Source organism: Oryza glaberrima, chromosome 1 (genome assembly GCF_000147395.1).
Source record: "Oryza glaberrima chromosome 1, OglaRS2, whole genome shotgun sequence".
NCBI lineage: Eukaryota > Viridiplantae > Streptophyta > Magnoliopsida > Poales > Poaceae > Oryza > Oryza glaberrima.
The window spans coordinates 24,292,786-24,317,521 of record NC_068326.1 but is presented as its reverse complement, the minus strand read 5'-3'; the positions used below and the strand labels follow the sequence as shown (position 1 = coordinate 24,317,521).

Sequence of the window (24,736 nt, the reverse complement as noted above, 5' to 3'; positions counted from 1 at the left end):
TGGGGTCGAATAAAGATAGCCAAGGTTTGAAGGAGAAGAGTAAGAATTAGAGATTGGTTACATATGAAATAGGAAATAGAAACAATAATGAGGAAGATATACTATCTCTCAGAGTTTAGGCAATTGATTTATATTGGTTTCGGTATATTATAGTTATTAGTTAGGACGGATACAGGGCCAATAACCCTAGGCCATGACTTGGGGTATGAGATCGAAAGCCCATGTACTAAGATAAACTTTTCACCATAATAGACCAAGCTCGTGACAAAATAGTACATGTCAGCCTAGGTCTTACTCCAATCTAGATTCACAACCTCCACTTTTGATTATATATAGTGATAAGATTATATGTATATAATTTGGTAGCTCTATAATCTTAAATCTTTTATAACCATTTTAGTGCACAAAGAGACTATACATTATGTTTTCAACTGTTGGTAGAAGGTTTGAAGGTTTAGCATAATCGAAAATAATCTATTGAAGAAATAATTGTTGTTAGGTACTATTGGCGTGAAATTCATTACAACGCACCAAGGCCTAGGAGATCTGCTTAGCTCTGGTGCAAATCCTATCAATAAGATTTAGGGCGTGTCAGCTAGTTTGATCCTGCAACTAACAAGATGGAAATGAATCGATGATCAAGAAGCCGATCGGACAATAAATCAATGGGAAGTAGCGAGGCCAACTAATGTCGATAGGGTTTTGATCAATCAATTATAGGCTCAATGTAGATTCATAATAAGATAAACAATGATATTCATGCTATCATGGCTAGAACTAAACTATACATAGTCATCAATAAATCATTCTTTATCAAAGACAATCTTGATAGATCAAACCAAACCGAGATAGTATAAGATTTGAGTTCATAAAGAGAGATTTAACTAGTGAGTATACGAGTTTGAGTATAAGCTGATACAATACTTAGAAAGTAGTAACAATATAACTCATCGGCTAGAACTCCGAGATGAACGTTGCATAAAAAAACCTATCGGCTTAGTAGAATTAAACTTATTAGCAGCAATCTAATATATCAGACCTAACCAAGACAGTATAAGATCATAGATAATAATAGGAACCTATTTAGCCAATGGATCATTAGATCTAAATAAATGTGATGGATATATCGATCAATCTAAAACAAAAATACGATTAGAGAAATACCAACTTAGTCAGAATATCGGACCTAACTAAGAATATCCTAACTAAGCCGTTATGACTCTAAACAACGATGTAGTTAAAAATAATAAATATATTAGATAGGCAATGCTTGAGTTAACTTGAATAAAATATCGGACTTAACTGAGAAAGTTCTAGCCACACTGATACAAGCTAACTTGACGAAACTTACTTCCTCGCTGGAGATCGAAACTGATGCAGCCTAACTCGAAATTAAGAACTCGTCGGAATAAAAGGTGGTGATGCTTTGAAAGTAATTGTATTGATTTGTGGAGATAGTTTACAAAGATACCGGGTGTACATATTTATATCCTTGGTTGATACAAGTCCTGATTGGACACGAGATAAGACTCCTAACAAGAAAAGGAAAATGATTAATCCTGCCTATTTAGAGATATACTAAAAATATGGAACTGCCTTGTCATGGCCTTCACGATTCCTCTTTGAATTCAGCTTGATTTGGATAAACTTCCATCTACCAGTCTGCTTCGTCTCCAATATGACCAATAGACATAAATCTGAGTTGTTCGGATAGAGGCTAACTTTGCCACAACTCCATTCGCCATAATTAGAGCAAACCATACAAAGTATGATCAACAATTTGTTGGTCACAAATATGGCAAACTTTTACTAGAAAATAAAAGTATTACATATGGGCCAACATAATAATAAAGTGTGACTTAGCTCAACTGTGACACTCACCCAAATACCAGCCTAAGAAATTATGACCCGTCCAAGGTTTAGCATGACAAACTTCGGTCGCCAACCAAACAATCTCCAATAAACAGGACAAGCATGAAAAAAAAAATCATATCTTCGTAAACATGTAGGGAGTTTTATGTTCCGATGCTTTCCATATTTCATATGCCACTGGTCTAGACTATGTAGGGTTGTGTGGCTACATGACATCACCGAACCTGACTAGTTCAACAAAAAATTTTAAAGCTAATAGAAAACGATAGATAATTCCACTTACACTACAACACACCTCTCACGTGGGGGCTCCCTTGAACCTCAAGGTGTAAAATAGTAGTGACATACATTTTTATTAATTGCGCACCGAGCATGATTTAAATTCGAAATGATAAGACTTTTGACTTTACAATCATATTAAGTTACATGCACTAACCAGTTAAATAAAAAACTTAAGCTGGTAAGAGAAAACGGATAAGTCACTTATATTGCAGCACGTACTCAATACCAAACCTAAAACTCGACAAGACACCATATTGTCACCAAAGATGAGAAGCCATGAACCAAAGGACTTGGACTTTTAGTTGCATTTTGAGTTGAGGTCTCGAGGATGACCCTGACCTAAGTGTGGTAATGGGCCTGTGTTTAGTTCACGCTAAAATTGGAAGTTTGTTCGAAATTGGAAGATGTGATGGAAAAGTTGGAAGTTTGTGTGTGTATGTGTCAGGGTTATGGATACCACATACCTAATAGTAGTCGACTAAATCTCGGCAGGACCCACCACATACCATGTCTTATACAGAAACAACCTTCGGATATAGGAGGAGTTCCGCATAAGGAAGGATGAATAGAGTTCTACATGGAAACGACAAGTACTACTCGAATTGTATCCATATTGGTTTCCCTAGTTCTACTTGGACAAGGGGACACCTCTGGGTATGAATACAAGGCCCCCTAGGAGGAGAGGGGACATGGAACAATAGATCAACACACAAGATCAACATACAAGCCAACATGCGCCAAGACAAGACGTCTGATATCGATTTCAGAGATAAGCATGGCTAGTCCCCTACGGTGTCTACGGATACTGTCAGGAGAGACATAGCGATGTCTCTGATCTCGCCGGATACGGATTCGAGGAGGAAGACTACCCTGTTGTCGACTATGTGATGATACTTTAGTCCGCTATGTCGACAACAGACAGATAGGCTACCCCAAATATTGTACTGGTGTGATTATGGTGAATAAGAGCAACGGTCGGCTTCGGCCAACAGGATGTAGGGCTATTACATGCCAGATAAGGAGCCCGAACCTGTATAAAAATCCATGTCTCCATCTCTTTTACCTCAATCTCGCATATACCCTGGTACCAACGATCCTCATACCATCCAAATAACGTAGTCGCGATACCAAACGTCGACAGTATGAAAGTTTTGATGTGATGGAAAAGTTGGAAGTTTGAAGAAAAAGTTTGGAAACTAAACACGGCGTGGGTCTAACTTTTTAACTAAAAAACTGTTAAAGATTATGCATAAAATAAAGTGAGATTTTTTACTTAATACTCCCTCCGTCCTAAAATATAAGCATTTTTAGTACAGTGACAAGTCAACTATTTTTAATTTTAACTATTAATAGAAAAAAAATTAAAAAGATCAATCATATAAAATTGATGTTACTAGATTTATCATTAAATAAACTATCATAATATGTAACTTTTTTTATTTAAAACATCTTACTTTTTATAGATATTATTGGTTAAAGTAGTATCTCGAAAACCAAATCAGAGTTCAAAAATGTTTATATTTTAGGACGGAGAGAATACTGCATACGAGAACTGTAGATAAGATATGTTGGAAATTTGGTTATAATTCGGCATATTTTAATCCAAAATATTAAGACAATAAACATGACATTTGCAATATGAATAGATCTAGTGACAGTGCTAGATATATACAACTTGAGTATGCTTAATATGAAATAAGCATCAACATTTACATAGTAACACAATGCTGCCATTGCGAAGAGTATTAACAAAGAAGCATCTAAAAGAATCAGGAGAATGAAAGTATACCCTGAGAACGTCCCACCGCTGGATTTTGAGGCAGTATTGTCTCCGTTGATGTCGTTCATCATCTTGTCTCCAATCTCCGTCGACATCTTGGTGAAGGCGTCGATGCAGCAGCAGTAGCCGTGAAGAACAAGAGCAGTCGCGCTTGAAGAGTTACTTAAAAACTTGATCATCCGCCTACCCGTGCAGGTTCTCAAGCGGACGGAGTTTCGGAGGCACCTGCTCGTCCCGTACACCTGTGCGTGCAGGTGAACAGAACCGGGGAAGGATTCTGCAGCTCAAGAACAGAGGAGGAGGAACTCGAAGTGCAAGAGAAGTCGGGAAGAACTTCCGTCCTTCTGAGGAGGAACTCGAAGTGCAAGAGAGGTCGGGAAGAACTTCCGTCCTTCTGGTCGCTGCAGAGTATATATATGCGAGCGCGGGAGTCACGTTCGGAGTCATCAACCACGGTGTTTAATTCCATTATCGACGGAATCAATTCACGACGTTTAAATCAATTCTCCGTGTTTACGTTTAAATCAATTCTCCATGTTTATTACCAATTCACGGCATTTAATTCCGTAACCGACGGAGGCGTTTAATTCCATAACCGACGGAATCAATTCACGATGTTTAAATCAATTCTCCGTGTTTACGTTTAAATCAATTCTCCGGAATCAATTCACGATGTTTAAATCAATTCTCCGTGTTTACGTTTAAATCAATTCTCCGTGTTTATTACCAATTCACGGCGTTTAATTCCGTAACCGATGGAATCAATTCACGACGTTTAAATCAATTCTCCGTGTTTATTACCGTCCGTTACAAAAGAGAGAGCGCAGCAGCAACTGTCTGCCTCGCCTCGCCCCGTTTGGTTGTCCGCGCACCATCTCAACCGGTCAACAGAGACTCTCAACTAGCTCCGTATTTAAGTTGAGACCTTTTCACTTAGATTTCCAAGGTGGTATTATTACCCATAGCACTTAATGTGGGTCAATAGAATTTATTAGGATTTAATTGGGTCTAGTCCATTAATCTAATAAGATAGTATAAAAGGATCCATAATTCTTACCCCATTACCAGTTTATCACCCTACCCTGAGGTCCCTGAGCATGGACCATGGTTAACAGAAAGCACACAGGTGTGCAAGTGCATTTAGCGCGTCGCCTGGTTGTGGACTTGTGGCCTGTGGGATCTTTTTGGAACGGCAGCAAACTGTCTCCCTCGCACAGTTCGCACGCAGTCGCTGGCTCACAAGTCGGGCGGGGCTCGCGTCCGTCCGTCCACGTGGCTTGCGGCAGCCAGCCATGAGCCATCGCACGGGGCGAACCGACCGGTGGCTTCTGCGGCTTTTGCCCGGCGGGAGCAGCACGAGTAGTACAGTTACACAGTAGTAGTAGTTACGTCGTACACTGGTGCATGGGGGCAGCTGGCCTGGGCTGAGCTCCGCACCGCGCGCTGGTCACACACGTGTTCCCCTGGGCTGCCGGGGCGAAGCTATAGCAAGTTATTGAGGTCAGTAGACCCCGATGATTTCTTCCGAGTCCCTTACACTCCTTTCTATTTTACAGCTATGACCCCGGTTAAAGAAAACACTAGACCCCGATGATTGTTTCGTTAAAGCTCAACTGGTGGCAAGGAACGATACTATTATCAGCTAGCAAATAGAAAATTAGTTAGCAATTGTGATTATATGTCAGTCTACATAGATATACATATACGTTTTAGACTGGCGCTCATAAAGTGGCCCTTATTTAGGATTAATTGCTCCAGTAGCCAACTAATCCTATTATTATTTCTTGATTATCATCACAATTTGGTTGAACCTAGTCTCTTAAGTCTGAATTTGAGGAAATTAGAGTTTTGAAATATAAACGTTTGATTTTTCAAGTTCAGTTACATGATCATGAGGCATGAGCCTGGGGGAATATAACAAAGGTGATTTTCACCATATAAGAGGTTGTTATATTCTTTTCCCAAATATAGTAATCTAGTACAATAACGATGTGGTTGTAATTGAGTCCCTGTTTAGTTCCTACACAAAAAAATTTACACCATATCACATCGAACGTTTAACACCTGCATGAAGTATTAAATATAGGCTAAAAAATTAACTAATTGCACATATTGCGACTAATTTGTGAGGCGAATCTTTTAAGCCTAATTGCTCCATGATTTGATAATGTTGTGCTACGGTAGATACTTTCTAATGACAGATTAATTAGGCTTAATAAATTCGTCTCGTTGTTTACTGACGGATTATGTAATTAGTTTTTTTATTAGTGCCCGATCACCCCATGTGATACTCTATATAATATCCGATGTGACATGCCAAAACTTTACACCCCTAATCTAAACACCCCCTGATATGTAAAAGGTAACCACTACTACAACAATAGCCTTAAAATTATTAGAAGCTATAGCCAGGATCGTTAATTAATAGTGACCCCAGTGACCATCTATCCTGGCTTCGCCCCTGCTGGGCTGCATGTGGTCGCATGAGTCATGGCTCGCATTGATCAACCGTATGCTGTGATGCTTTCCTGCGCGCAGCAGCGTCACGCCGTATGCTATGCTGTGACGCTGTGTTTGCTCGCCTCAAGGCGCGGTTTATGCCTGGATTTTTCACATTTTGATCCTTTGAAAAAACTTATTTTCTAAATAGATCCCTGAAAAAATTTATCCCAAAAATGATCTTTTTTGGGGCGCCAAAGTGGCTGGCGCCTGGCGCCATCCTCCTGCCACAGTGGCACACGCGAACCAACGTGGCAGGAGGAGGGCGCCAGCACGGTTGGCGCCACCCCCCACCCCTCGCCTCCATTCCTGTTTCTCTGTATGGAGTTGTAACGGTGTCATTTTTGTTTTATTTTTTCGGATGTTTTTTCACACTTAGGATCACGATACAACCAACCACAAAAAAATTTAAACTCGAACTACCACTTAGCTAAGTCTGAAAATAGCTAGCATACCACTTATTCTACTTTGCACCTTCACTAAAATTAGACCATAACTCCTTTAGTAAAACCCTTTGATCAGCATGTTACACATAATGCACTCTATCACTATATGAAATTACTTAATCTAATTCAAAATATAACCACATAAAATGATAGTCATAAGTTAAACAATACAGAGAGATGCAATTTTTTTATTTTTATTTTATTTTTTTGATATTTTTTTCACACTTAGAAGAACATAGGAACCAACCATATAAAAAATAAACTCAAACGGACAAAATATGTGACTTGTAGAATTTTCCAAAACTCTACCGAAACAGACAAAATGTATCATTTATTAAAATAAGCGTAACTTTCTCATATGGACTCGGAATTAGGAAAATAATATATCCACAGACATCTACAGAAAATGTTACATCCGATTCTCCAAATTTCGGGTAGAGCTTTGGAAAATTCCACAGGCCACATATTTTGTCCGTTTGAGTTTATTTTTTATATGGTTGGTTCTTGTGAGTTCCTAAGTGTGAAAAAAGTATAAAAAAATAAAATAAAAAAGTTGCACATCTCTCTCCTCTGCACTAGTTCGGAGAGAGAGGAGAGGAGAGGAAAAATTCCACAGGTCACATATTACGTCCATTTGAGTTCATTTTTTCTATGGTGGGTTCTTATGTGTCTCTAAGTGTGAAAAAAATATCAAAAAAAAGAAAAATAAAAAAATTGGGGGGGGGGGACGCCAGCCACTCTGGCGCGCTCCCCCTAGCCACCTCAGCATCGCCCCGCCACGTCAGCAGGGGGATGGCGCCAGAGAGGCTGGCGCCGTCCAGTTGGACGACGGCGCCAGCCACTCTGGCGTCCAAAAAGGACCATTTCTGGGATAAGTTTTTTCAGAGGTCTATTTGCGAAATAAGTTTTTTAAAAGGACCAAAATGTGAAAAATCCAGCGGTTTATGCTCTGTGGTTGTGTGTTTGTAATACGGAGTAGTACAAGTTGTTGCGGTACTCGCAAGATAGTGGCGGTCTGCTGCTGCTGCTTCTGCTTCTGTCAATTGGAATTGGGACAGCTTGAGCGTTGGAGTATTCATAATTCCTCTCTGCAAAAATATCTCTTCCCCTGTTACAATCTGCTCGGTCGCTATTGGGTGCTCGCCGAGGCGCGGAGCACACATGTTTGGGGGTTTGGGCCCACGCTCCTTCGCTGAAATGGAGCCACCCCCTCTACGTTTGATGTACTTTATTGTTTGAGTAAATTGCATCACCAGTAGAAGAACTTGTCAGGTGCGTGCAATCTAGTGCATGAACTTGTAAAATGCTTGTTTTGGTGCATGAACTTGTCTAGCGTACGGAGGAAGGCGAAAAGGACACTATATTGCTAATCTTATTGATTTATGGCATATATCTGAGAAGGTTGCTATTAGACATACACCTCTTCAATAAAAAATAGAATAGAATATAGTGATAGTAGAAAAAGATTAAAAAACGAGCAATGGTATAAATGTTAGAAATATATGGAATTCATTATTTTCATGGTGAAGAATAAAGTAGAGATCAAATTTATAAATATTGAATGTCCTATGCATACTCACTACACGCATGCACGTCACATCCTAATCAACATCGCTTCATAAAATTATCATTTTCAAGTTATTTTGGTCCTCGTTTACATCAATTAGACAAATTCATATACTAAAATGAGCATTTTACAAGTTTATATACTAAATTGCACTCACCTAACAAATTTATGTACCACCTCTTATTGTTTCGAAGGGACTAGTAGTCCAGATGTCAATTGTATAGAAGAATAATCGTCACAACGATGCAGTCATACAGAAAATCATTTGAACTATTAGTCAAGTCGAGGTATGTTTTTGTTCGTGTGTGCTCTAGCCGTCAGAATTTTTGTTTGCTTATTTTTATTAATCGCTTTTGTGGAGGCTTATACATGCAACTGTTTATTGTTGAATGGGTAGCTAAGATGAAGCAACGGCGAAGTCTGCCTTTGAGGCCAAAGGCAGACGATGTGAACCCTAAAATGTTCGGCAATGTTAAATCCAGCAAAGTCTTTTGGATATATCTGAATTCTGAAACGGCCCCGATGCAACGATCCTGTGCTAATTCTAAACGTTTTAACGCATGGAAGCTCAAACTCCAACGTGCAACGATTGCCGCTAATTTTCGATTTTAAATTTGGCAATTTCAGGGGTCAGGCAATACAGAAACGGTGCTTGCGATTCTTCGTACAGGTGCATACCCCGTTTCTACGAATAAATCATATATGTCAAGACGTTTCCAAAAGAGATATTACAACATTTTTCCGTCCCTACTATGAACATACAAACAGCATGAGATTGGTGCTCCTGTCAGCTCCTTTGATCTTGGATGTTCTAGACGGCATGGCGAGCTCATTTAGCACTTCTGTACATGTTGTCAATTGTTCCCTGCAAATCGAAGTAAATTTAGAGCTGCTAGTTAACCTCTGAATGTAAGGCGTCCGAAAACCCTTTTTTTTGGTTCTTAGTACAAAAAACAAATAGTGGAATTCTGCTGAAATAAAGGGACAATAGCTTCAGAATTATCGAGATCTAAAACTGATTCAAAGGACCAAGTAAGCAAAATGAGAACGTTCTACACGCATGAAGTATGTAAACAACATATGCCATCAGTATGACGAGAATTTGAATGAGCAATACCTGGTAGTACTTGAGCAATTGAGGGCGCTTCTTTTTATATGTTGGAGTAATCAAATCACGGTCCATGTCAAATGGCACTGGTTCAAGATGTACAGCCTTTATGAATTCAAAACCTTTGAGCTGCAAAAGTACGTAGAAAGTTAAGGAGTTAATAGGAGCAAGCGGACAAACGTGATATATAGAAGAGATTAATTTCCTTTCAGGAAAAAAAAGCAAGCAATAATCAAAATATTACCTTCTTCTCTTTTCCTACTTTTGACAGTTCTCCCAAAATGTATTCTTTTGCTTTGGGGTTCTCACACAATGCCTCCAAATCACCACTGATTCCATTTGCTGCAGCCCAGCTCTCCAATGCTTCCTTGTTTGGATTGACCACAGCAACAAGGAATGACTCAAAGCTATTCCCATATACCCATATCTGAACAGATGTTCAAAAAAAAAAACAGAGGAAAGTTTTTCAAATTGTTTTAGCAGAAACAGAAGGTAATGACCCATCAGTCATTTATGATACCAAAAAGGCAAAAACAATGTCGCAGAATAAATTTAAGGAGCAGAGAACTTTAAAGCAGATAGCCATATACCGAATCTATAGCAGAAACAAGACCATAAATGTTCTCCAAATTTTCTACTGCTACATATTCTCCTTGTGAAAGCTTGAAGATATTCTTTTTGCGATCTATGATTTTCATACTTCCATCAGGTTGCCACTCACCAATGTCTCCTGCAAGCAGAGAACAGATGTTTCAATTTTCAAACCTCTCTTTGCAACTAGCTGATCATATTAGTACTGTCATCCAGGCACAGTTTAGTAAAAGAGAGTAGAATGCCTTGCAATCTAAAGCGGATGTATACTCTGATTAATTGCTGCTTAAGCTTAGCTAGTTAGCCCATTCTCAGTATCACAGTGTGGACCTACTATTGATATTACGAGGCCTAAAATATTAAAACATGAATCCTACTCCAGAAATGAAATTATTGCAATTGTGGAAATGGTATCTGACATTCTTTTTACTGCTGCAGCCACTAAAATCTACAAAAAGCCCCCATAAGGAGAGAAAAAAAAACTATGAAAAAGCAAGACATACCAGTATGGAACCATCCATCAATCAAAACATCCTTTGTAAGGTCTTCACGCTTGTAGTATCCTGAGAATACTGTTTCTCCCCTGATGCAGATTTCGCCACGCGGTCTAGTTGCAAGTGCATCATAATTCATTTCAGGCACTGATTCCAGGCAGACATCAATATTTGGCACTGGAGGACCAACAGTCCCTATCATGCACATCTGATTTGGTAGGGAGACGAAAGATCCAGCACAAGTCTCCGTGAGACCTAAAAGAGACCAAATGATTCAAAACAAAGTTCTGTTGGAAAAAAAATTCAGGTTACATGGATCAATGATAATGACCTACAATTTAGGAAAACGAACATATAGTACATATAACCCCTTCTTTTGTTTGTTTTTATGGAGGAAACCAATTTAAGAACTAGTGCATGTTGACAGCGTTTGGAAAACAACTGGTAACCAGCCCATAACTGGTTAGAAGGTGGTGAATAGTGCCAGAACAAACCAGCTGCAATACTTTAATTTAGATTTGAAATTCGTAATTTAATAATTTTGATATTTACTAACAGAAGCACTTTTTTGCTGACCAGTTACCTTCTGCTTCGGGCTGGTACAATGCTACTTGTTAACAACCAGTAACCATTGTTTGAATTCCAATATTTGAATGTTTGTCTGGTAAATTCCGTTAACCTACTGGTTACCAGTCCAGCCCAGGAGATTAGTATTTTTTTCCACCAATTTTAAAACTTTGCATGTTGCACAACAAAATCAAATCAAAACTTCCATTCAAAAAACAGAGATTTCCATCAACACATTTGCCTTCTATTAATATTTTCAGAGTTTATCTTTTGCTAGTAAGAGCATAGATTGAATAGACCAATAACATCAGTGATGTTGTCATCAAAACAATTGAGTTATCCCATCAAGTATATATAGTATCATAGAAAATAACTTTACCTACTCAGTTACATCAATTTATAATGCTTTAATAATTAATTGGATGGTATGTCTAATGCATACAACTAAATAAAAAATGATTGTACTGATCAAATGGACTAGAAAAGACATGATAGATCAAGAGAGTTGCAAGTGTTCTTTTATCACAAGATTTTCGGTCCAGTCTTTGCGTTCGTACTCCTCCCGCTATGACTGCGGGCGGGTATTAGGATTATTTATTAATCTATAGGCTGTTCATCTCCTAGACCTTTACTCTCCTAGACCTTTGGTCTTATGTAATTCACTTGTATTGATTGTATCTCAGCACTAGCATTCATTGTAATTCAGCTATATATATATAAGAGATCACCTCCCCTCTTAGGTGAGGCATCTATCCTACTTTCTCTACAAAGATAACAAACAAAGATATACCATATCCTTGTAAGACATGTGCGCAAGTCACCACTCTCAGGTATTCTTCAACATGAGTAGCAAGTGGAGCAGCTCCGGACAAAATAACACGAACATTTCCCCCAAGACCTTCTTTCACCTGAAGCATGATAAATTAAATTTCTAAAATAAGAATAGCAAGTTTAAGAACACATAAGAGTGAAGAAGTAGCGACTGCAAAGTTCAACTACCTTACTGAAAACTACTTTGTCACATATTGCGGCAGCTTCATTGTGCTTAGCTCCTTTCATCATTCTAAATTGCTTGCTGCAAAATATAATACCTAGGTCATACTCGATTCTGTGACAGGTGAAATACTTCAATTTGATAGTTACAGATTATTAACTAATACTAGCATAAAGTGAACTTCAGAAGAAACATTGGACCTATAATATTAAAAGTGCAAACAACTATTCCACATTTTCTATTCCCCAAAAGGCAAACATTCAGAGTACAAAGAGTAGTAAACTTACAATTTGTAAGCAAGATTGAACAATGTACTCTTTATGAAACCCCCAGATGCAATTTTAGCTTGGAGTCCTGAATAAAGGGTAAAAATAAGGGAAAGTTCCATGAGCACGAGCAAACTCTAGCAAGATCACACTCACAGTGACAATATCAAATCCTTTTAAAAAGTACAAGCAAACTTCAAGTCGACAGAACAAAACTATCACCAGATTCATGCATGAGCATATATAAACAAATAGAAAATCCTCATATACCAAAAGCACAAATATGGTTCAAGTTTGCATTAGAATAAGATATGAAGTACTCAACATTCAACTATTGTTAGACACAGGAGAATTCTTTGGTGAAGTAAGAAACACCAATAACAATATAGCCAAGTTATTAGGTAGTTTCTTGAGTAAATTAGTATAAACACCTTGCCATGACATGTCAAGAGTATCAGTGGATCAGACAGCCAGCCATCTAAGAATTTACCAAACAAAAGAGCAAACCACACCATTAAGACCAATAAGAAGTATTTCACCAAAGGAAAATGACAGATTCAATCTATATTAATTAGTGTATATATTAAAACAATATCATCTAAGAATAATTGCTATTGAACAATATGATCAAATGATAAATATCTACTGTCTTGCCTCACTTAATCACAAAAATATCTCACTGGATGCCTATGAAAAAGTATGACGACTGTTAATAATTTTCCATACACTTCAAGAGCTCCTTACCAGAAAATATCCGGTCAAGCACACGTGGAACAGCACACAAGATAGTTGGTTTCAGTGTCCCAATATCTTCAACAAGCAGCTTAACATCCTGAACCAAAGTTTTAAGATAGTCATCACAGGTTCAAAAAATCAAAATCCAAGAGGGATCAGTAAACATGTAACGGTGCTTACCCCACGCCAAAATCCAATGGAAGCACCATGGAACATAAATAGCTCTTCCACAACACGATCAAAGATATGAGCAAGTGGAAGATAAGACATGTAAACATCGGTTTGCTCCAGCTGAGATTCCCGCATAGTTAAAGCAATTAAAGATTGATCAGTGATTATATAAGGATGCATAATGAAAGGGCTGCTGGCATATCTTACCTGCTCATTTACACAGTTAAGCAGCCGATCTACACCTGCGACTAGGCAAATAATGCTTGCATTGGAGATCAGTACACCTTTGGGGTCACCAGTAGTTCCACTAGTATACATTATAGTACATATGTCAGTCTTTGCTTTCACTGGAAGATCGAATTCTTGGTCTGCCTGAAGATACAATGTCATGTGAAAAATAGAATTTCTGAAAAGCTATCCTAATAAAATAGGTGTAAAATGAACTCTTGAAACAACTTTCCAAATTAGAAAGAAACAAAACTACGAGAGGTTTAGGACCATAGGTAGACTGTAGTAACTGGTGACAACAAAAAGTTAGCAAACTTGACAAAAGTTTGTAGGCAAACAACATTAAAAATTAGCGTTTTCAACTTCCATGTTATACAAATGAAGTTACATCAAAATCTTTGCCTATACAGGTATTGAAGGATCTGTGGATAGACAAATACTAATGTGCACATTGCCACATCATTATGAGGCATTTATGTTTAAGAAATGATAATGTCAAAACGAACTGCATATAAAATTGCTGGCAGCATGTCTTACCAAAGAAAGAAATTCATCCCATGAATAGATCTCCAGCCCATATTTGGAGGCATTTTCCTTTTGTTCCTGAGTTACCTTCCCAAAACTAACGATTGCTGCAAATAGTATTACATCTTTAATTTCATGGTAGAAGCATGTTATTTCTTGATGATGGTATGGATGAGTGAAACCTACTTTTCAAGAATTCAGCTGACTTGGGGAAAGTCTTGAAGATCTGCCAAGTTGAAATTACTCAATATGCATCCGGAGAGATAAAGCATGCTTTGATATGATGAGATACCCACAACCCATTGACACAGTCGCAAAACAACCATCGAAGTGTCGTCCAAAATATAAATAACACATAATGTAATACAGTTGAAACAAGATAATTGTGTAACTATAGAAAACTGTCTTGGAAACATGCTTTTTTTTTTAAGTAGAATGAAGCAAGGTTTCCATGGATCTAAACTGGTGATGGAGCTTTACAAAGCATAACTAAAAACAAAAATGAACTTAAGGAATACAGAAGAACAATTGGTGTACTGCTAGCTTTTCCCCAATGGACAGTTTACAGATATATTTCCAAAGATGCTCACCAAAATAAAGATTAATTTTACATATTCATCATACAGATAAAGACAATTATGTAGAAGGTCAACAACAGTGCAAGTATTCTCGATTCAGGATGCACTGCAATGCAATCATCAAAGTTCTACATACTGGTATGAGACAATGAAACAAGTAACAAACTATACCTGCTCAATTTTTTTCTCCTCTGTGAAAGCAATCTCAACTTCTGCATGGCACAAAATAAACTCTACAGCACCAGCTCCTGCATCAAGAGCATATTTAATACAAAGGTATAAGCTGCAGTTGCATGTGTTACTATATCGTTTCGTTTTATGCATCTAAATGTGTCAACTAGGAAAAAGATCCTTTACTTATTGAATGACATTTAGCTCTTAGTTTGCTTATAAGAAAACAACAAGATCATCATAGGAAACTTATTTGCAATATGTTCTAATGATGTGACAAAGCTTTTTCATTCTTCTGGAAACATAATCATAGTTGCCATAAGAGGAGACCATAAATAGTTCTTGAGCACATGCTTAACAGTATCAAGGCTACCTTCCTCAGAGAAAGAAGCATAATGTTAACAGGTGCACAACTAAATGACCTACCACCGCCCCCAAGCAAGAAGTATCATAGAAGAAAACAATAACCTTGTCAATGTGTGTATAATGCTCTTAAGAAAATGTTAGGATATATACCAAGAGTGTCATATAATGGAACGCAGTAGATTCCATGAGCATTGCAGGCCTGAAAAGGACAGAAACATAAATTGGCGAGACATAAGTACCAAGCGTTACAATTGTTTCAGCAACAAAAGTGCCCCAAAAGACAAAAATGACTAAATAATGGGTGAAAATTGACAGTTTACTTGCTGCGAAATGATGAGAGTGCATCCAGACAAAAGCTGGCTACAGAACAAGATTGAAAACATTACCTCCATCGTGATAATCCATTCAGGACAATTAGCACCATAGATACCACAACGGCTTCCCTGCAAAATTATCAAATTAAAATGAGATGGTATGATTCTTTAATCAAGATATAAGAATACATCAAAGTGTTGCTTCCAAGCTGACCAAAAAGTTCATACAATGTTTAATTCAATTAACAATGTTCAAAGAAATTAGCATCCCATCTCATGACATATATATAGAAAATATAATAAATTATTGACCAAACCTTTGCAAGTCCACGGCTCCTAATAGAGTTACCAATCTTAGTCGCAAGGTCAAACACCTCCTTGTATGTCTTCCAAACGTATGCACCAGCCTATAATAGCACAAAAATCCTATTTAGTTTTTTTTCTTTCTGGTATAACATTTCAAGGGAATAAACGAGTACATGGAGTGATTGAGGTACCTTCCCGTCAACAATCTCACGGTGACCAAGCATTCTGTTGTCTGGGAACTTCTCCACGGCCATTCTGCACAAGAACAGACATTGTCGAAATCAAGAAATTAGAGAAGCTCAGTAGGAGAAAAGGGTCATTAAATTGAAGAATTGTCAGAATTCAGGCCAGCAACTAGAATGCAAAGGACAAACCAATCCTGTTAATTCCCTCTGTACTTTCCTATCCATATCCAGAAAGAGACCAGACAACATGGACCAGTCTGACATCACCATTACGACCCACAGATCGAACAACAACGGTGCATGGCTAGGCTGAAAGTGATTTTCCAGTTACAAATCACTCCCGCGGAATTCTACAGATCCATAAGGAATAGGAGGTCTGAAAATTATGGGACAGACAAAGATTAACTAATTGGCAAGGCTTTTTTTAAAATCTAAGCTAACTGTCCCCTGGTGAAGCATATGAACATAAGCAAGCATACCAAATCTAAGCACAGAATTTGTCACCCATTAATGAGAGATAAGATCGAAACTGAACCAAAGGACACCAAATCCCAACCTCCATGTGCAAACCAGAAATAAATAGCATACGGCCACTGGAAACAATCCTCTGAATCTCAGTGCCAGAACAGAATCCACGCATCAATTAATGTTCCCCCCAACCAACCAACCCATACACGAATTCAAGCAAACCGATGCTTGGCGCCTCGCCCACGCCCCGCCCGCCCCGCCTCCCACCGGAGGTCAGGCGAGGAACCCCTCGTCATCGTCGTCACAGCAGCAGCAGCCACTCACCGGAAGATGTCGTAGCAGCAGTCCAGGCCGGCGACGGGCGGCGGGAAGCCGCCGCGGGCGAAGGCGCTCCGGTAGGCGGGGCCCACGGAGGGCCGGCCGTCGGCGGCCGCGCGGCCCTGCTCGACCTCCACCACGTGCTGCATCTCCATGCCCTCCTCTTCCTCTTCTTCTTCTTCTTCGTACGCTTCTCCCTCTCGCTGCTTCGCTTTGCTTTGCTTGCTTCCCTCCTCTCTCGTGTTCGGGTCGCGTCGCGTCTGCCGTGGATGGAGGCGGTTTGGACTATTCCCGTGGACTGTGATGTAAGAGGCGGGGAGAAGCGGGGATTAAAATAGAAAAGGCGGCTGGGGGGCAGAGGAGAGTCCGTGGCAAGCGGGCCCACATGGCATGGACGGGGGTATTTGCCGTATTGGGCTTGTGTGAGAGCTGATTGATGGTGGGTGGAGCAGGCGGCCTAAGCGTTGGAGGCTAGCACAGTGGCAGCGGGGTTTCTTCGCTATCAAGCTTTAATAAGTAGCTCACCCATATTAATTGTGCATTTTTGACTTAAAAAAAGTTCTGCCCATCAATTTTCCACAGCGATTTGGAAAAACCGGTCTGTGCTGAAAGGGAAGTTCTACGGCCAATTTGGACTGTGCTGTTTTGATGTTTTCTAAGTTTTATCCTCTCTTTTCACAATTAATTATTTGTTCAATTTAAGAAAAACATGACACGCTATAGAAAACATGTACTCTCTCCTTTTTTTTTTCTTTACTATAAGGCATTTTTTGAGTCGACATGAGAATTAGGATGTGTATAAAATCAAGAGAAATATTTACCGTGCTACTCATATTTAAAGGGGCTGCTAGCTGGCGCATGCGCGCCAGCAGCGAGCACCTCCCTAACTACTCTATAGTATTACCTCCCTAACTACTCTATAGTATTAGTTAACACCCACTTAGTACTAATGACGAGTAATTAGGGAAAATTTTTTGGGATATTTTTTTTACTAACAGATTGAAATTTTTAAGTTAGATTTGAAAACTTTTGATTTAAGATTTAAATTTTAAAGTCAAATTTTGAAAACTTTCCACTCGGATTTGAAAACTTTCAACTCGAGGTTCGAAAACTTTCAACTTAGATTCGAAAACTTTCAAGTCCAGATTTAAAAGTTTTGAAAACTTTTAACTTGAGATTTGAAAACTTTCAACTCAGATTTAAAAACTTTCAACTCAAGATTCAAAAACTTTCAGGTCCATATTTGAAAATTTTGAAAACTTTCAACTTGAGATTTGAAAATTTAAAAGTTAAGATTTAAAAATTACTAGTAAACTAATCACTAGTAAGAAATAGGAATAACAAACAGCGAAAACAAAAGAAAAAAAAAAGAAGAAACGACAGGGTAAAAAAAAGAGAAAAAAAGAGAGAAACTGAAGTGCGTACGTGCATGGGCCTTAGTGGGCAGCATGCGGCAACGCGTACGCGCGAGTTAGCGTTTCCGCATATTTAAATACATTAAAAGTATAAAAGAGTAGTTAGGCTGTGTTTGGCTTTTAACTTTGGGAATTAATCCCTCGAGCACATAAAACGGAGTGATTTATTAGCGCATAATTAATTAGTTATTAGTATTAAAAATTTAGAAATAAATTTATATATTTTTCCTATAGACTTTTTTTTAAAAAAAAACATACATCGTTTAATAGTTCGTAAAGAGTGCGCATGAAAAACAAAGGAGTGAAAGTTGGGAAAGAGATGAATCGATCGTAGCCTTATTTGAAACAAGGGAGTACTAAGGTGTGTTTTAAGAGAGAGAGACTACGTGATAAATAGGAGCAAACAAGAAGAACATGCATGTTCTGTATTTTGAAACTACTACTCCTCTATGTCTAACAAAAAAAAAATCAAGTGAGTAGTTGTTGGCTTTTGTTGAATTTGCCTTTCTTGGCCTTGGCTTGGCAGTAAGCGTACTCGGATTGCCTATGTTGTTAGGTTCCAATTGGGTTGTGTTTGGGCTTGAATGTTTGGCCCAAAGCTCAAACTGGAACAAAAAGGTACATTAAAGATTAGTATTTACATGTTTCTAATTTATAGAATGGTAATTAAAATTATAATGCTACTACAACGTGTTTGTTTGCTACTCCTCTATTTCATACTATGAATTGCTTTAGTTTTTTTTTCTAGTCAAACTTCTTTAAGTTTGACCAAATTTATAGAAAAAATAAAGTAGTATTTTCAACACAAAATAAACATATTATCAAAATATATCCAATGCTAGATTTAATGAAACTAATTTGTTGTTTTAGATATTGCTTTTTTTAAAACTTTTATTAAATTTAAAAAAAGTTTGACAACGAAAAAAATCAAAGCAACTCATAATATAAAATGGAGGGAGTACGTAGCACATCTTACATGGCTCCTTCAATTAAGAGAATTGATCATTATTTGCCATCCTTCCAAAATACATATGTTTAAATACCACTCTGTCAAATTTTCTGCGCAGTGCTGTGAATACAACTTTAATTAATACTTTATTACGAACCACGGTCAGACCGGCAATCCATTGATTGAACCATCAGACCGGTACAAACTGAGCCCTTCAGTTCAACATTATGTCCGAGTTTTTTCACTATGGCCCCCGAGCACTTAGCATGCTCTGGTCGCTCCTCCCCATCACATGCTATTTTATTGAGAGAAAATCCAATGATAATAAATATCATTGACAAACGTCCGATTCCAAAAAAGCCATCGATAAATGCGAGTTCCATAAAATGCAATCGCACAACGATTTTCTCCCAGAAATACGTCACCTTTAGAGTTTCGTTCATCCCGCATCGTTAAATACGTCGTTCATTCTATAGCACTTAACGGCGGGTTGCTAATGGAACCCTAACGACAATGACATTTTTTTTGGACAATGTCGCTCGTACGATGGCATTTCATTAAACTCACACTTATCCATGATATTTCTTGAAATTGGGCGCTAATAAAAATGATATTTCTTGGATTTTCTTATTTATTTACCGCCTCCCTAGCATAGTGTATATGTATCTTTTCTTTTACCCAAGGTAACCAATTGTGTCATATCATTTGATATCATTTGACCAGCTCTTCCAATTTTTTTTCCAAATCCCTCGACGATGTCGATGGCAAAGGCAGTGCCGGTTTTGGATGATACAAATTTGGGTTTCCTATATATATTACTTTGACATACTAATTCCTTTTCTTTTCTGATCAAGACACAAATTTTACCTCGGCTGCCATTAGTATGTTTTTTAAACTTTTTTTAGGGGAGAGGAACTAGGAAGGGATGTTTTTTAAACTTCTAAACAATATGTTTTGCATAAAATTTTTCTTTTATAGGAGTTGCTTTAAAATATCACATAAATATATTTTAAGTATGTAAAGATTAAAATTTAATTAATAATACGTTAATAGCTTTTTTCCCATGTCCTAACTTCATTCCTCATCTTTCCTACGAACAAACACCTCCTTGTAAAAAATGCTTTTAAAGCTTTTCCTATGCTATGTACGTATTTCTATTTATACCAATTTATAACTCTATCAGTGTTACACCTGTTAACTGCAAAACTCATTTTGTATCCAACTATGCAAATTAATATGGGTAAAAATTAACACTCCAAAACTAAATGGACTCAAAACGACCTTTGGCACCCTCAAAGGAGGAGACCTTACAATTCAGATCATCACGAGTCACCTGCTCTCCGAGGTTCCCCTCCACGTCGAAGTCGACCTTCCCTAGAACGCGCCTCTCGGTCCATATCAGATCGCGCAGGCCCTTCCGCATCTTGGCGTTTGCCGCCGCCGCTTCGGCCTTGACGACGACCACGCCTACCGCGCCGCCGCCCTCCAACAGCTTGCCGTCGATGCAGAACGACGGCACGGGAGCCCGGGCGAGGACGATGCCGTCATGCCGTGGTACGAGACGCGCAGCGCGGTGTCGTCCCTGCCCCCGCCGCAGGCCCGGTAGCGCGGCCGGCGATGACGACCTTGGGCCAGATAGGCGTGCGTCGGCGTCGACGTCGAGCCCCTCGACGCCCACGAGCCGAACGGAGAAGCTAGGGTCCGGTGGCCCATCGATGATAGGTGCCATAAGTACTAAGTACTACGTAGCAGAGCAGTATTGGAGTATACAAGAGCACAAGGGCCTCGGCGAAGTACTGATCCATCGATCGATCTGCAAGGAGATAGCTAGAGGTCAATATCACATTCTTCACGCATGGATATGATTGTTAGATCGCGATGGGCGGGAATTTGGAAACAAATTACTGGATCATCGAGGATTGATCCGGCACAAGCACAGGCCTACGTACCTTGTTTGGCCGGCCGGGAGAACGGAGAAGATCAGCCGATCGATCGTTTATCCTCGAGAACTAGAGAGATACTGCGTTCAACTGTTTTACCTGCATGGCTGCATTGCCGACTCCTATGCATGTACGTCGCCCGCGCCCACCGGAACATATTTGTAGCGAGGCCAGTACTGGATCATGCGTATCCGTACAGGATTTGTTTATAATGTATCCACATGTGCTTCCTGCTTTCCTTTAATCGAGTCTCCGTACAGGGTTTGTTTTATTTTTACTCGTATGTACCAAAACCGAAGAACCAAACATATACTGAGGGTGAAGCCCTGTTTAGCACCGAAAGGCTAGTATTAAGCTAGCGAATGCTCACGTACATCGAATCAAACTGAAACTGAGGCCATGCTAATTTGGCTAGCGCTTCTAACCATCCTTGAAGAGAGAGAAGGATAAATCAGGGTCATCCATAGAAAGAGATTCAACAGTGGTACAGACTTTAGTACCTTCGAGAACCATCTCTCCGTCAGCACCACTCCCTCCGTCTCAAAATAAACCAACCATCACGTACAAAGTTGGTTTATTTAGGACGGAAGGAGGGAGTTTTCCCGTTGGCCTGCGGGACGCTCCTCCCCGACCGAGTGCTGCAACGATCATCCTCCCCCAATAGATCCTTCTCATTCCACCCCTCGCCCCTGGGCTGCTCGCACATGCCTCCACGATTTCCTATGTTTCATCCCTTCTATCTTTCTCCTTTTCATTCCTCTGCCCCAATCTCCCGACGAGCCCATGCCTTCTATCTTTCTCCTTTTCATTCCTCCGCCCCAATCTCCGACGAGCCCATGCCGTATGTGCCTCCTCTGGAGGCTCGTAACCTCCTCCTCTTCAATGCTGAACTCCATTGCATGCCTTCCGCTCCATTTTCCCCATCTGAAGGCCCCCAAAGCAACAGCTTTCATACCTTAATTGGGGCAAGGCAGTGCATAGGCGCTCGACTCAGAGAGGCGCAAGGAGAAAATGATGATGGGTAGTGAAGAACACGTGAGCAAGGTTTACATAAAATTGTTGTTACCAGTTTTACCCCCTTGTCAACGGACAATTGGATTTAAGTGGTACCTTGCAGTACCTGGTACTTGGTGGTACCTTCTTAAGAATGGTAAAATTGCTCTAATTTAACACCGAAAAGCCTAGCAAGCGAAAAACCTACGCTGAATCGAACCGAGACTGACGCCGAACCAAATTTGGCATCAATCCAAAACGCTAGCTAGTGAGTGAACCAGCATCGCACATATGACGTTTCCATTTTTAGCTAATTCCAGATTGTGTAACTTCTTCTTTTTACTCACCGATTTTGTTGGGTGATTAAATGCGTAATTTTTATTTTTGCCGTTTGTGGCGCTAAGGGCATGTACAATGGTGTCTAATAACAGGCTCTCTTCGTTGTCATGCAAGTAATTTGATGACGTGGAAGAAAGAGAGGGAAGGAAATTTGGTGACGTGGAAGAAAGAGAGGGAAGGAAATTGGTGACGTGGAAGAAAGAGAGGGAAGGAAATTTGGTGACGTGGAAGAAAGAGAGGGAAGGAAATTGGTGACGTGGAAGAAAGAGAGGGAAGGAAATTGGTGACGTGGAAGAAAGAGAGGTTAGGAAATTTGGTGACGTGGAAGAAAGAGAGGGAAGGAATGAGAAACACCGTTGTTACGCATGACAACGGCTCAGAGTCGACTCTTAGCATTTATTAACAGAAAGTTTGTTGCATGAGGGTGGAGAAAAGGAAAGAAGTATAATAAAAACATTATTTATGCATTAATGGTTTACAAATCTTATTGTCTCTACTATTGTAGGAGAATAGTATCTAATTACATTAATTATATAGATAGTTCATATTAGACTCTACCTTTGTACATGCCCTAAGACTCACGCCCATGCAAAACTAGATGAGTTTTCCATAAACGTGTTTCACAATTTGTTACCATTTCAGTTGGTTTAGCCCAATGGAATTTTCATAGATTTTTTTCTTGTTTTCAAATTCATATTTTGATTTTTGCTTGAAATTCATCCATAGAAAATTTCTATATCCAAATGAAATTTATATATATATATATATATAAAGTTTATAAATCTAACATTCCTATGTATGAAATTTACATTTAGAAAGTTAGGCCTAAATTATAAGTAAACGTCTAGTGTCAAAAGTAAATATTTTTCATATAAAAAGTTTTCAAGTGTAAAGTTTGTAGGTGCAAAGTAGGCTAAAATCAAAGCCCACGCAAACATGCAGGTGATTGGAGAAAGAAAGACTCCTATTCGAAAAACATATAAGCAGAAAAAAATATAAAACTAGTATGTCACGTGTTGTCCAATCCTATAAAAAAATAAGTTCACATTACTCGTTCCATTCCAAAATATAAGAGCCAACCATGCATACAGTTAACTAGCACATTCCCTCTCCTTTAATTTTCTTTTGTATCCTCTATTCTTAATATTTTAAATCATATTAGGTGTATGTATTATATTTATTGGGTCATCCAAATGAGAAATATAATAATAATTCTTTATGGGAGTAGCTATATTTATCGCGCCATATTTTTTACCAAAAAATGGTCAGCATGTATTTCTATTTTAAGTCCCTAAATTACATATGTAAATTTATTGTATTTACAATTTAAGTTTCAAAATTACATACGTAAGTTCCAAATTACTTACTAATTACATATGTAGGTAGGGTGTAACTACTAATTTTAGTGCATTTATAATGTAAGATAAGATTTAAAGTTACATATATAAGTCCAAAAATTACATAGTAATTACTTATATAAGTGGTGTGTAACTACAGTGTAATAAATTTGTATAAATATATAATTACAACAACAAAGGAAGTTGTTTAGCACGCTTGAACGTATGCATGCACGAATCTTATGGAAATCAAACGGTCTAAACTCTGACTGGAATCTAACAAAAAAATATGTTGCCACAAATCTAGCAAAATCGTTCTCTTTCAATATCTTCGTTAGTAAAAGTTGTGCCTTATATTTTAATACGGAGGGAGATATCTGTTTAGTAACCCCACAGGGAAAACATAGGACTCTCTAGGCACAAGCAAGGTTATCAGTATCCCGATTCGTATCCTAGTATCTTACGATACTACGATCCTACCAAGCTGAAACGATACCGATCCCACCTAATATCCTAATTTTCATAGTATCTCAATCCTACTATATCCTACGAAATCTTAGGAGGTATCCCGATTCTACAATCCCTACGATACTACAAAATATTATTTAAAATAACATGGTTTGAAAATAATGTAACTAAATATGCTCAAATTTATATAAAAATCAGTTAAATATATCAAAACCAACATGGTTTCTCTTGATAAATGTCTCCATTTACATGATATATATCATTACTACATTTTTTTATATAGAATGGCTATATATAATTAATATAAATGTTAATTAAACTTAAAAAAAGAAAATCTCATAGTATCCCGATACTACGATACGATCCTACGATAATACTTTGAGCAAAACGATACTACCTAGTATCCCGATCCTGACAACCTTGGGCACAAGCAAGCGAAACCATGCATCATCTGAATTGATCTC

The 24,736-nt window shown here is 38.5% G+C and overlaps 1 protein-coding gene and 1 pseudogene across 2 annotated transcripts; both read right to left on the bottom strand.

Annotated features, from left to right (window-relative positions):
* Positions 1-9,076: 9,076 nt before the first annotated feature.
* On the bottom strand, positions 9,077-17,126 carry LOC127760857 (long chain acyl-CoA synthetase 4-like). 2 transcript variants are annotated; one of them, XM_052285180.1, is made up of 19 exons: positions 16,838-17,126; positions 16,052-16,115; positions 15,872-15,961; positions 15,627-15,683; positions 15,391-15,439; positions 14,875-14,951; positions 14,312-14,351; positions 14,138-14,232; positions 13,580-13,744; positions 13,382-13,492; positions 13,211-13,298; positions 12,488-12,554; positions 12,206-12,281; positions 11,997-12,114; positions 10,649-10,894; positions 10,145-10,284; positions 9,799-9,981; positions 9,564-9,683; positions 9,077-9,311 (listed from the first exon to the last, which is right to left on the bottom strand). In XM_052285180.1, the coding sequence occupies exons 1-19, from the start codon at positions 16,984-16,986 to the stop codon at positions 9,276-9,278; spliced, it is 1,971 nt and encodes a 656-aa protein (XP_052141140.1). In that variant the 5' UTR covers positions 16,987-17,126; the 3' UTR covers positions 9,077-9,275. The 2 variants fall into 2 exon arrangements, with proteins under 2 accessions (XP_052141140.1, XP_052141139.1); XM_052285179.1 differs by having other exon boundaries at positions 13,382-13,744.
* A 3,330-nt stretch (positions 17,127-20,456) lies between these two features.
* LOC127783858 (uncharacterized) lies at positions 20,457-20,924 on the bottom strand (annotated as a pseudogene).
* Positions 20,925-24,736: the final 3,812 nt, after the last annotated feature.